At 37.8% G+C, this 14,439-nt stretch overlaps 1 protein-coding gene across 3 annotated transcripts in view; it reads right to left on the reverse strand.

Annotated features, from left to right (window-relative positions):
* Positions 1-4: 4 nt before the first annotated feature.
* Positions 5-14,439, reverse strand: part of LOC127942027 (serine/threonine-protein phosphatase 2A 55 kDa regulatory subunit B beta isoform) — a 71,831-nt gene continuing 57,396 nt past the window's right edge. For all 3 annotated transcript variants that reach the window (XM_052537548.1, XM_052537551.1, XM_052537552.1), the window contains exons 5-9: positions 4,887-5,064; positions 2,736-2,900; positions 2,027-2,196; positions 1,785-1,876; positions 5-1,312 (exon numbers count right to left, since the gene is read on the reverse strand). In XM_052537548.1, the coding sequence (XP_052393508.1) occupies positions 1,033-1,312; positions 1,785-1,876; positions 2,027-2,196; positions 2,736-2,900; positions 4,887-5,064 (885 nt within the window). In that variant the 3' untranslated portion in view covers positions 5-1,032. The remainder of the gene's footprint in view (positions 1,313-1,784; positions 1,877-2,026; positions 2,197-2,735; positions 2,901-4,886; positions 5,065-14,439) is intronic.

A 14,439-nucleotide genomic window follows, 5' to 3' on the forward strand; every position in this document is an offset into this window, starting at 1 on the left:
CAAAATGTGTACCTCTTGATTTTTATTAAATTTTCCCCACTGTTTTCTTTGTAAAATTAGAACAAAAAAGCAGAACATTAGTACATTTGCTACATTACTTCTGTTTAACACCATTACTGTTTGTTGCATCAATCAACCCATAAGCTGGATTTTGATGCATGCACCTTCATAAAGTAAAATGAAAAATACAATTTTGGAAGCCGAAAAGTTGGATACCTCACGGCCCAGCAGCCAAGAAATCAGATGTAGGCTGAATACCGACTCAGTTGAAACATTCTTCTAACCAGTTTAAGGCCCTTTCACATGACTTTTCAATGCATTGCAAAACGATAGCATGAAGTATCAAAAATGTTGTATGCAAATACTGTAGCAATGAATGTCAAATTTGAATTTACTTTTCAGTTGATCTTTCACTACACATCCAATGATTAACACGTTTGTATGACATTATGTGAGAAATGCCAGCACAAAAATCAAAGCAAGATGGAAGAGGCTGTGCCTCTATTCAACTTCAAAGGCATATTGTGACATTCAAAGAAACACATTTTATGTCTTTCAAAGCAATCAGCAGGACTCTTTCTGCTCTAAGTATATTTTTGTTCTCTTCATTTTCACTCGGTACATTTCCCATTTTCTTGTTACCTAGCAATGATGGTTCTCATGGAGGTCAAATGGTGCTGGAGAATTGCCCTGATGTGAATCGTGTGAAAGGGTCTTTAGTGATATTAAAGATTAAAGGTTCCACTTTGTATTGCTGTGCATTACCAATAAATCTATAGCTAGGGAAAGTTTAAGTCATTAAAAAAAAGCAGTCCAATAGCCAGTGTAGTTGTCCTTGGTTTGTAGTGCACCTTCAATGTTTTTTTTTTTTTTTTTAGATTCAGTACAGTAAAAAATCTGCTGTAGAAGGCCAAGCTCATCTAGATGTTCCTCAAGTTCACTGCTAGTGAGTCCAACCTTTTTTACTCCCAGTTCATCTAGAGAAATAATGCCCCTTGTAATTGTGATGAATGGAGACATCAGAGCTACATGCTAGTTGACCTTGTCCTGAAATATATAGAGGTTGTTGGTGGCGGCCACAGCAATGATGTTCTCGTTGGGGTGCCATGCAGTGTGTAAGATCTTCTTACTGAAGTCCAGACTGTCTACACTGATTTCATCTTTACGACGCTTGCCACCAATGCAAACTTTGCGTGGCTTGAGAATGGCTCTGGGTTTGCTGTTTTCCCGCGAGGCCTCCAGAGTCACGTCGCGCTTAGTGTTCCGATCGAACATACGGAAGAAATTGTTGTAGGAGCCTGTCATTAGGACACTAATGGGAAAGGAATAAGACAATTAGTTCTTATTAACTGATACCAGCACCATACAGTCGAAAATCAATGTGAAAAACTGTGTGTGTGTGTGTGATTGATTGCTTTTGACCAGTGGAGTCCAATCCTTATCTTGGAGGTCCATCTTCTTGTAGAGCAGGGATGGGCAACTTATGTCCTGGAGGGCCACTGTCCCGCAGAGGTCAACTTCCGCCCGTAATTAAACATAACTAGCCTGTAATTTTCAGGCAATCCTGGAGACTTAAGTTAGTTTCTTCAGGCATGTTTGACTGAGATGGAGCTAAACTCTGCAGAACAGTGGCTCTCTAGGACCAGAGTTGGCCATCTTTGGTGTAAAGTTTGGCTTCAAGCTAATCAAGGGTTTCAGAATTACTAAAAAATTTCCAGAACAGAGCTAAACGCTGGAAGGTGGACATCCAGGAAAAGGACCAGATACCCCAGCTTTTGACAGACCTGTCAGTTCCATTCCAGACACATTCAAACTTGTCAAAGATGCAGTCATTCTCGTACAGTGAACACAGCTTACTCCTAAGGTAGTCATGGACCTGTCAAAGGTAGAAACGAAAAAAAAAGATGATCAATACCTAGTGAAATATTTGACAGACAATTACAATAAAACACATTTTTGATTGTCATTATCAACCAATCATTATAAATGCAATCAAAGGTCAATGTCCAGTCTGCATAGCCAATACCTGGTAAGTTTCCAAAGGCTTGCTCTCCATGTTGATGTCCCACACCTTCACTGTGAGGTAGTCACGAGTCATCAAGTAGCGCCCACTGTGACTGAATTTCACATCTGAGATGGAAGAGATGATCTCTGAGAAGAAGGAGCGACTACTGGGGTCTTCTGGTTCCTCAAATACTAATAAAGAGAAACATGAATATATAAGTAATATTTCAGGAGCAGAATTGGGGTCATGATCTTGTGGCCTTGGTCTTGTCTTCTCCCCTTTCATGGCCTTGGTCTGGATCTTGGTGTTAGTTTATACTATTAAACGACTTTCAAATTCAAAACCAGTTTGGTTCTAACCACAAAAGTTTTTTTTTTTTATTAAATGCTACAACAATAGCTTCAGTAATTTTTTCTATATCAGTTAAATAAAATTGACCCCTAGTTGTTGGACCAAACAGGTCTTGGGAGTAACTCTGTGTTTTGGAATTGGGATTTATTTCTGGTCTTGGGTCTTAAGGGCTCTAGTCTTGGACCAGTTCTCATATTGATCATAGAAGGTCTGATTGTGAACCCAACCGAAATTTCAAAATGACTTTAACCTTTTTGGTTTAAACCAAGATCTGGAGGAAAAATCTCTAATGGCTACAATGACTTGGCAGGCAAAATTAATGGCACATTTCAATCAGAGATCCAACAAGGAAATCAAAAAAGGACTAAAGTGAACTCACATTTAGAGTGGTTGTCACAAAGTGCAGATGTTCTCATGTCACACAATCTTATGGAGCCCTTGCTGCTACTGTAGACGAACGTGTTGCACTGGTTAGGGTGAAACTCAGCCGCTGTGATCACCTCGGTCAATTCTTCCATGTTGGCTGGCTTTATGTCTACAATATCTGAGTAGGCAGAGTGAAGGATCCACAATCCTACATTTCATACAGTCGAAGCACATGGAATTCCCCATGAATCATTTAAACCTTTTCAATAAATGTCCTGCTTGATTAATGTGTCTGGCCCTACATTATATATAGATGGTGGAATACTTCAGATCTACATTTCCAAATGTTTGGATGAAATCAGCTTACAAAATAGTACATCCGCAACTGAGAAAATCTCTAATGCTAAATTTCTCCCAAGAGAATCTACACTTTCAATCTTTGAACTGATTTATATTCAAATTAGGGCCGGGACTTTAACGCGTTAATTGAGATTAATTAATTACACAAAAAATAACGCGTTAACTAAGATTAATTAATTACAGAAAAAAAAATCCCGCATTTTTAATAACTTATTTTTGCACCGCGGAACGTTTCTCACTGGATGAGTTTCGGCGGACCGATTATACTGAAGCACCAACTAGCGTTCGCATATCCCCGCAGCACACATCGAGCCTCAAGTATCACCTCAACGCAAAACATATAGCAGCTAGTGTGAACTTTACACTTTATGTTGAACTATGTATTATTTTGTTAGTGCAACAGTTTATGTTTAACTCTTTATTGTTTTGGCCAAGGTTATTGAGAGTTGGACTTAGTATGTTATGGCCTCTGAAGCAACAGAGAGATGTTTTCTAATAGTCAGTGTTTCCAATGTTCTGAATGTAATTGACAGTATTGTGTTTTACTTAAAAAACACTTTACAGAAGGTTCCAGCACCTATAAGCTTCCTGAATTTCTGAAATTTACTATTTCTAAATTGTTTCTAAATATGCTATTGCTACACTTCATGGCAAAAATTGCACTGGTCTGCTAGACTTGGTTGAACAAAAATAAACAATATTTTGTTGCTTAAGCTTATGTATTCAGTCATTATTCAATGGTATACTATAAATCCATGTGAAAAAAAAAACTTCTCACTGTTCTCAGGTCAAATATTTATATGCGATTAAAATGCGATTAATTTCTATTAATTAATTACAAAGCCTCTAATTAATTAGATTAATTTTTTTAATCGAGTCCCGGCCCTAATTAAAATATTGGATAAAAAAAGGCATAAATATAGCATCACATGCATCTGTTGGTGTTGGGTAGTGAGAGGTTATCCATCACAACATGTTGTGCAGAACATACATTTACAGTCTGACCTTATGCTAGTTACAGGCTTTATCTTCTTATCCCTTGAACCCATAGCCACCCATACAGACTGTCCACAGGCTTTTCGTCTCAGGTCTGCAGCAATCAATAGCGATCGATGGGGATGCGTGTCTGAGTAAGCTGGACACTATTTATCTTTGGGACAGCGAAGAAGAGGTCAGGATTAGTAGTGGACACTTGATAAAGGGTAATGGGTGTAATGTACATCACAGAGGTGTCATCTGTCAGAATTAAGTGACAGCAGAGACAGTCTGCATGTGGTTTATTGGGTTTGTTTGATTGCTGGTTTAGCTGATTCCTTTTGTCTTTAGTTTAGTAACAAAAGCCTTTCAGTATTTACTGTGTCTGGTTACAAAGTGTAAGTGACAACTGGGAAAATAAACCAATAAGCCACAGGAGGTAGGGCATTACTGTGATTTTACAATAGTTAAAGGATGCTGTGACGAATGATACAAAAAAAAGTTTTATCAAATATTAATGTTAAAATGTATAAGTACAACAATAAATTCTTCCATCATGTAACAGGACTTTAGCCAAACGGTAGGAGATATCATAGATATGTTGACTAAGGTATTCTTGAAACAGGCCCTGTGATGGGCTGGCCGTCTGTCCATGGTGTTTATTTTCCTTTGCCTGAGACACTGGGATATAGTCCATCATCCCTGTGATCTTAATTAGGATGAGCAGTTTATATATATAGTTCTTTTAATACAAAACACAGAGACCCAATATTTTTCTGGCATGCAACCATCTCAGATTGTCAGCAACCATCTGGTTGTAAAAGGATACTAAAGCTTCGGTTTGTGATCTCCAAGTTCCATAGGTTGATCCTCAGGTCATCCGTGGACATGTATGTCTCATAGTCACTGTTGACCGAGATGGAGTTAATGTGATAGGTGTGAGCATTAGAGAAAATGCGACGTGGTGTTGCCTCTACCATCAAGTCCATGGGCCTCAAGACGGGAACCTGAGAGGAGAAGGAAGACACATGGTTGAGGTCATAGGCGTAGGTTTAGGGGGGGACGCTAGGTACTAGTCCCTATCAATATTTTGAGATGACAAATTTGTCCCCACCAGTATTTAACAAATCTCATTTAAACTGCTATTTGGATCTTTGCACTGCTATTTGGATCGATTCTAACGGCCAGGATGACGACAGTACAAGAAACGCTGTAATTTCATTGACGGCGGGGTATCTGACAGGCTACACGCGCGGACCGGGACTACTTTTGTGCTTGCACTAGCAGAGAGTGGGTGATGCGCGTGCTGGTTGACGACGCCGACAGTAAGTTACCAGGGCTGTCTCTCTGCAAAATACAAAGGCCAGAGTAAAAACATTTTAATATTCCGTTTTTTTTGCCCCTTTTTTACTTTGTAGATGCCTTATGCAAAAGGGACATAAGAAGCTTTTTCATAAAGCAGTCAGAGTGTAAGTAAGCAAAATAACTAGCTAGCCACACAAATAAACTAGCAGTAGTGACTGACCAGGCTTTCAAATGCATATTCTACTGTGGAAAATAGTATTAACTGGTGATAGTATTACCCAGGATGATAGAATACTTCGTTAGCAGGTAACTGAATGTCAATTACCTTAACTTAGAATCTTGCAGTCAACATAAACGTGAGTCTACTCTAGGGTAAATAGTGTTTATAATAGAAAAAGCTATGGGGGTGTCCCCACCAAAGCTGAGACCAAACCTACACCCATGGCTGAGATAAGAGACAACAAAGGGAATGTCAATATTTGCAATTAGGACTGAGATATGGGATTCTTAAAAATTTAATATTTGCTTAAAAATATTGCCTGTAGGATGGTGGCTCAGGTCCTAGGTCCCAACTGAACTCTGGTTTCCACCACAACCCAACAAGATCAGGATCGGTGAATTTAAGATTAAATTGTGTGAGTTCATTTATGTGTTACACCTGTAAATCACTGGCCATCAGCTATGGGTGATAACCTGTGATAACAGGTTAATAACATGTCTGATAATCCTTCCCATTATTCAATGACTATATGAGCCAGTGTTACGACCTGTGATTAGCTAGTTTTCTATTGCTCTGTGTTCTTTCAGTCTCTCTCTCTCCTTTGTTTGTTCTCTCTAATTTCAAACAGGTTATTCAATCATGGGTGGTAAGCAGCCATTGGTTGCCCAGTTGGGGCGTGGTGGTTATAAGGACCCTGCTGGCATTCATCAAGGAGCTCATTCTTGGTTCGTTCGCACGTGGGTTGAGAGCTCCAGAATTCCTCCCCCGGCCGATGATCAAACTGTGTCTTCGAGACTTTAATTAGAGCAAGTGAACGTGCAGCTTGTGATAGCCATTGAAGTATCTACCTAAGTTTAAACCATCTTAACAGTGTGTAGCGTAGGGGTGTTTATTTTGAAATTGTTTGGTCTCTGTTTTCGGACAGGGAGCTAGGTAAGATAAATATATTTTCTTTTGTTACTTGATTAGGTTAGTAAGTTTCCTTTTCTTTTAGATTCATTTTGTTTGTTATTTTGGCCTTTTGGACACCCTGAAGAGTTGCTCTTTATTTCACTTGTTATTCTTTAATAAATGAATTACTTTTTGCTTAATATTGTGCATTTGTTTTTTTGATTATCAACTAGAGGGAGGCGTGCTGGGATTCCAATTCCACAACCAAGACAATTATTTATTATGCCTCTTTAGTGTTCTATATTCCCCATGTCTGCATTTGTGATCAGAGAAACAGCAAACAACAAGCACTACTCTACACTGCTTAAAACTTGCGTTTGAATCATCAGTGGCAAATTCTTTAAATATGAAAATGTACTTAGAGCCTGTGAGTCAGCATTATTTGTCAGAAAACCGGCAATGTAGGCTACTCTTCCAGGAAACAGTACAATGCATTGTACACATCTGAATATTTGGTTTGAACTTTTCTGGAACAGTGTTTTAAATACAACTTAACCACTGATTTCACTCTTTTGGAAGGACAAACAAAGTAGTTTCACATGAAACACACAGCGGCTTCATGACATTGTGGCGGCAGCAGCAACGCCTTCTTTCTTTATGTGAACACTTGGGCGGTGTTATGCAATTCTTCCAACTCTGTGACGTAGACGTGGAGGCATGTTTAAATGAGGCACTTTAGGAGGTTGTTTGTAAAGAATATCTTTTTGGGTTTGAGACTTTATTCTTTGCAACTTTACGGATCTTGTCAATTCACAAACAGCTTGTAACACTCCAAAGAGAAAGGAAAACTTGAAATCGCATCATATGACCCCTTTATGTAATGTGATGCAAGAGACATCTATAAATAATATTAATTATATATAACATTGTAAGAGATATTAGTCGGTCTTCATGGGTTCTCCAGGTTCAGCAGGAACAGATGCTTAACGTCAAATCTTTTATTACTTTTTGTATTCTAATTCTGCTGGAACACTGTATTGACTAATCACCATTCAGGACCGAAATTGGAATTATATGGATCTACACTGGTATTGTTTGGATCATCAGTCAACCTATCCTCCAAATATCAGCATCAGACCATGAAAAATAATTTTTTACATCCAATGTGTTGTAGTGTTTTCCTATGAAAACAAATAGAGATACCATACAGTACATGGAGTTGAAAAAAAAAAAATAGTTTTTTTGTTCACAAATTACTTGGTCACACCTAGTCCCAAACTCAAAAGCCATACTCTCAAGATCTGAAAATGTGTGGAGTCGAACTCCCACAATGCAACATACCAATAGTGAGCAAATGAGAATCATCTCTTTAATGATGACTAATCTAAGGGCCAATGTTCCAACATGTGCTTCACAAGTGAGGTATTGCATTGCAGTCAGTGTCTGACTCCCTTAGAGTTATTTTATTTTATTTTTATGTATGGGCACAGCCCTCCACTAATTACAGAAGTGGCATGGAAGAGATGTTCTACTGACTACAGAGATGAGGAACACTCATCACCGAGCAGTGGGAGGTGGAGGAGGGGCACACACTGCTGAGGCAGGTCATCATCACCTAACACATGGGAACTCCATCTTTTGATTTCTATTATAGGATGGGGTGGTGCGAGGGATGCCCTATTGTTGATGTATGTGTTTAAAGTACATTTTCTCCCGCCTTCACCACCCTGATAATTCATTTTATAAAAGTATGCAACAGCAGGCCTCAAATATTTCTTAGAAACCTAACATTCTGCTTAAAAATGTGATGTTAATCAAACAAGTGTAATGTTCAGGTCATTTTTCAACTGAAACAGAAAACATTAAATTATCCTTTCATTAAGAAAATAAAGAATGTTTTAGGAGAATTCAGATCTTGATCTTTCTGATTGCTGGTATGTCCTCCACTACCCTACATGTGCTTTCACTAATAAAATGAGCTCATTGAGCATAGCTTCATGAATTCAGTTGACAGGGGCAATCAAGACTGATTGAAGCTATTATCTTTCAATCAAGCATTAATTAAGTTAAGACTGCAGGGACATTCAGTCACTAATGATAAGAGGGGGTTACATAATTCATATCTTTATTAATGCAGATTTTATGTTTGTATGGAAATCATAAATCAGTATGGATTCTGAGAATGCAGAGGTTTAATCCCTATTTTATACATATAAGCAGGTAGTAAAAAGTGAAGAGTGAATCTTTTCTTAAAAACTTCAAAAATCACGTAGAATAGAATGAAACAGTATTAATGTCAAAACTGATCGATTGTTAACTGCAGCTTTATCATGACAGCTCTCTGAAAATTTAGCATGATAATATACATGGCAATGTTAATGTGTTAATGTGGGTCTTGGCAGAATAGATCTGCCATGGTGCTGTTACTACTGCAGCAGAGCAAATACAGAGATTGCTACTGCCACTGATTTGAAGCCTGCTGCAACTGCTACAGCAAGTACTAGCTGAGTATTTGTATGCTGGGCAGCAAGCTCATTGGCTGTTGATGTGAAAGAAACCAATCATGATGTGATTTTATCAGATTGTGTTAGAACCTATGACAGAACTTTGTATTAAATGTAATGAATGTCTTTAAATGTTTAATTAATTCAATTAAATTATTGAGTCTAAAAGGATACTACCAAATGCTATTATTTTGGTAGCCTGATCTCACTCATTAACACAGGCTGCATTCAAAATCACATACTCTCCCAGCAGTGATGTACTGGACACCCCTGCAGCCCCTGTAGTGCGTGGGGGCCCCCATCACAGAACATTTGAAAAGGCATTCATAAATCTTACAAACCCAAAACGGGCAATATAAAAAATAAATAAAACAAACTATGCAGAAGAGCCCAGATTATGAATGCAATGAGCAAAGTTTTACATTAAACATTCTAAAAGTGGTAACATGCAATTTTTATATTAAAGAGCTCTTTCTACCTGTTCCTATATATATATGTATGTATATATATATATGTATATATATATATATATATGTATATATATATATATATATATATATATATATATATATATATATATGTATATATATATGTATATATATGTATATATATATATATACAGTATTGTTCAAAATAATAGCAGTACAATGTGACTAACCAGAATAATCAAGGTTTTTATTATATTTTTTATTGCTACGTGGCAAACAAGTTACCAGTATGTTCAGTAGATTGTCAGAAAACAAACAAGACCCAGCATTCATGATATGCACGCTCTTAAGGCTGTGCAATTGGGCAATTAGTTGAAAGGGGTGTGTTCAAAAAAATAGCAGTGTCTACCTTTGACTGTACAAACTCAAAACTATTTTGTACAAACATTTTTTTTTTCTGGGATTTAGCAATCCTGTGAATCACTAAACTAATATTTAGTTGTATGACCACAGTTTTTTAAAACTGCTTGACATCTGTGTGGCATGGAGTCAACCAACTTGTGGCATCTCTCAGCTGTTATTCCACTCCATGATTCTTTAACAACATTCCACAATTCATTCACATTTCTTGGTTTTGCTTCAGAAACAGCATTTTTGATATCACCCCACAAGTTCTCAATTGGATTAAGGTCTGGAGATTGGGCTGGCCACTCCATGACATTAATTTTGTTGGTTTGGAACCAAGACTTTGCCCGTTTACTAGTGTGTTTTGGGTCATTGTCTTGTTGAAACAACCATTTCAAGGGCATGTCCTCTTCAGCATAGGGCAACATGACCTCTTCAAGTATTTTAACATATGTAAACTGATCCATGATACCTGGTATGCGATAAATAGGCCCAACACCATAGTAGGAGAAACATGCCCATATCATGATGCTTGCACCTCCATGCTTCACTGTCTTCACTGTGTACTGTGGCTTGAATTCAGAGTTTGGGGGTCGTCTCACAAACTGCCTGTGGCCCTTGGACCCAAAAAGAACAATTTTACTCTCATCAGTCCACAAAATGTTCCTCCATTTCTCTTTAGGCCAGTTGATGTGTTCTTTGGCAAATTGTAACCTCTTCTGCACATGCCTTTTTTTAACAGAGGGACTTTGCGGGGGATTCTTGAAAATAGATTAGCTTCACACAGAGGTCTTCTAACTGTCACAGTACTTACAGGTAACTCCAGACTGTCTTTGATCATCCTGGAGGTGATCATTGGCTGAGCCTTTGCCATTCTGGTTATTCTTCTATCCATTTTGATGGTTGTCTTCCGTTTTCTTCCACGTCTCTCTGGTTTTGCTCTCCATTTTAAGGCATTGGAGATCATTTTAGCTGAACAGCCTATCATTTTTTGCACCTCTTTATAGGTTTTCCCCTCTCTAATCAACTTTTTAATCAAAGTACGCTGTTCTTCTGAACAATGTCTTGAACGACCCATTTTCCTCAGCTTTCAAATGCATGTTCAACAAGTGTTGGCTTCATCCTTAAATAGGGGCCACCTGATTCACACCTGTTTCTTCACAAAATTGATGACCTCAGTGATTGAATGCCACACTGCTATTTTTTTGAACACACCCCTTTCAACTAATTCAACTAATTGCCCAATTGCACAGCCTTAAGAGCGTGCATATCATGAATGCTGGGTCTCATTTGTTTTCTGAGAATCTACTGAACCTACTGGTAACTTGTTTGCCACGTAGCAATAAAAAAATATACGAAAAACCTTGATTATTCTGGTTAGTCACATTGTACTGCTATTATTTTGAACAATACTGTATATATATATATATATATATATATATATATATATATATATATATATTAGGGCCGGGACTTTAACGCGTTAATTGAGATTAATTAATTACAGAAAAAAAAATTCCCGCATTTTTAATAACTTATTTTTGCACCGCGGAACATTTCTCACTGGATGAGTTTCGGCGGACCGATTATACTGGAGCACCAACTAGCGTTCGCATATCACCGCGGCACATTGAGCCTCAAGTATCACCTCAACGCAAAACATATAGCAGCTAGCGTGGACTTTACACTTTATGTTGAACTATGTATTATTTTGTTGGTGCAACAGTTTATGTTGAACACTTTATTGTTTTGGCCAAGGTTATTGAGAGTTGGACTTAGTATGTTATGGCCTCTGAAGCAACAGAGAGATGTTTTCTAATAGTCAGTGTTTCCAATGTTCTGAATGTAATTCACAGTATTGTGTTTTAATTTAAAAAAAAAACACTTTACAGAAGGTTCCAGCACCTATAAGCTTCCTGAATTTCTGAAATGTACTATTTCTAAATTGTTTCTAAATATGCTATTGCTACACTTCATGGCAAAAATTGCACTGGTCTGCTAGACTTGGTTGAACAAAAATAAACAATATTTTGTTGCTTAAGCTTATGTATTCAGTCATTATTCAATGGTATACTATAAATCCATGTGAAAAAAAATTACTTCTCACTGTTCTCAGGTCAAATATTTATATGCGATTAAAATGCGATTAATTTCAATTAATTAATTACAAAGCCTCTAATTAATTAGATTATTTTTTTTAATCGAGTCCCGGCCCTAATATATATATATATATATATATATATATATATATATATATATATATATATATATATATATATATTGTTAAATAACATTTTTACAATTTTTTAATTAATTAAGATGTTACCACATGAAGCACATTTTAGATTATCATTATGCTTAATGTCTCTGAAAATGACCTGTTTTAAGTGGAAAACGCCAGAACGAGATTGTAAAATGAACTCATAAATACAGTTACATATCGCCACCTACTGGTGCGACAATATAACCCGCAGAAAGAGACACTGAAAATCCCAACCACTAATGCACAGACCGACAATCTGAAATGACAAAATGAAAGTAAGTGGAGAGAAACAAACGGAAAAAGCTGAGGATTAGAATGAGATCAACAGACGGTTGAATCTTTCTCATACTGGCACTGGGCCACTGCACCACCCTTTTGGTCCCTGGAAAGTATCTTTTTTCCACTAGGCTGCAATTTAAAACCTAACAAAACCAAAAGCAAACATCCCTTTAGCTGACATGTTCTTTTGTCTTTGAGTCAAACACAAAGTATGTATGCCTTCCTAGATTTCTCCTATTCACTGCTTTATTGACAGCGACAATCCCCTCCCCCCAGCAAAACAATTTTTGTTGGGTGAATCCCCTTGTGTTTGGAGTAGGCGCAGATGAAGGCAGTAAACACTCAGTAGCCGAGTGTTAGTCTGGCAGTAGGGGCAGATGTACCCTGTGGACTCCCTGCGAGTGATCCACACTTACCTCCCCCTTTATCTCATTCCCCTCTCTGCTCAGTCTGTGCAAAGTGATAAATGCCCTGCTTTTGTGCTCACACACACACACACACACACACACACACACACACTTGGTATAGGATTTCATATCTTCTAGTTCTGGTCTCCAGTGGGCTGCAGTGTTAGTTAAGGAGGAGGTGATGGAACTGCTGCCCTGGACACATTACAGTCGTCTCAAGAACAATCTCCTAAATATATCCACGATCCAGCGTCACCAGTATACTGTATTCTCAATAGAAAGAGAGACATAATGTGATGTTAAAATAATAGGATGCAGATACCTGGATCTGTCCCAGACTTGTTAACCCATAATATTTACATGTACACTTAATCATGTACTTTACTTAGATTTCTACTTGAAATCAACATGAAATCAGAATTGACACTATTTACTTCTTAAACCCATCTGTGCAACCAATAAAATAAGAAAACAGTTTCTATAAGCTTTGGACATTTTATTGTGTTTCAGTGAGATCTAAGAATTGCATCTCCTTCTCCCGTAATGCAATTTTACACTAACCCATTTAGTCACCCATTATGTGAGGGTCATCCAAGCCCAGTAAAGAAAATAAGAGTGGATGACTGCTGGATAAATCAATAACATAATTACAGGACAAAATAGTACAGCTAAATAGTTGGATAAAAAAAAAAGTATATTATACAATATTTACCTGGGTCGGTTTGATTAACTGCAATTAATTCATGTTTATCAATCAAATAATTTTAAATCATTAATAATGACTGATTCAAACTTGGATTATTTAAATGAGTGCCACAGATCATTATTTAGGAGCACAACTGTGAGGTCATGGAACCAACAATCAAAGCAATGTGCAATTTACAGAGTTCAGTTACACTTTCCTCAAATGCCCCATGCCAGGAATAAACATCTTTGCATTTCCAACCTTTGAATCAGCTGCCAGAAAACAACAGGGCTAAGACACGCTTTTTGAGATTTTCACAAAAGTTAAGGAGGGGTCCTTTCAATTTTTTTTGCTGTCTTCTCTCAAACATTCAAAAATTGTAGAAAAATGCGAGGACGGGGAAAATGTAATTAATCAACGTATCTTGGGCAGCTGCCAAAAATTGCCCTGTATACTCTGAAAGAAGAAGAAATGACAAAAAAGATCCTGCCTGGGATCAATCTAATGATTCCCAGGAGAGAAGACCACAGTATCAACACAACGTTAACATATGACATTTATCAGCAGCCCCCCCTCTAGACACGTCACCTCTAGACACGTTCCACTTCCACATTAAGCCCTTTCACACATACAGACTTATTCGGAAAATTACCGGTAAATTGCCGTAAAGAGATTATGTGTGATGTGCTATATGTGTATACAATCGCAACTTCATTGTGCTGTTACTCCTTTCTAGAGGTCTTCACGGGTCCAAAAATTCGTGCCCGAACCCGACAGAGACCCGCAATGTACTACACCGAACCGACCCGGACCCGTCTAATATTTCAAAAGCTGGACCCGGACCCATGTAGATCCGAGAAATGTCTACCCGGACCCGACCCGGACCCGTATATTATTTGAAATCTGGACCCGAACCCGCCGGGAAGACACAGACCCGACTGGACCCGACGTTCACATATTCCACCTTAAATTGCTATTACAAGTAAATAAACCTG

This window comes from Carassius gibelio, chromosome A21 (assembly GCF_023724105.1).
Source record: "Carassius gibelio isolate Cgi1373 ecotype wild population from Czech Republic chromosome A21, carGib1.2-hapl.c, whole genome shotgun sequence".
Taxonomy (NCBI): Eukaryota; Metazoa; Chordata; class Actinopteri; order Cypriniformes; family Cyprinidae; genus Carassius; species Carassius gibelio.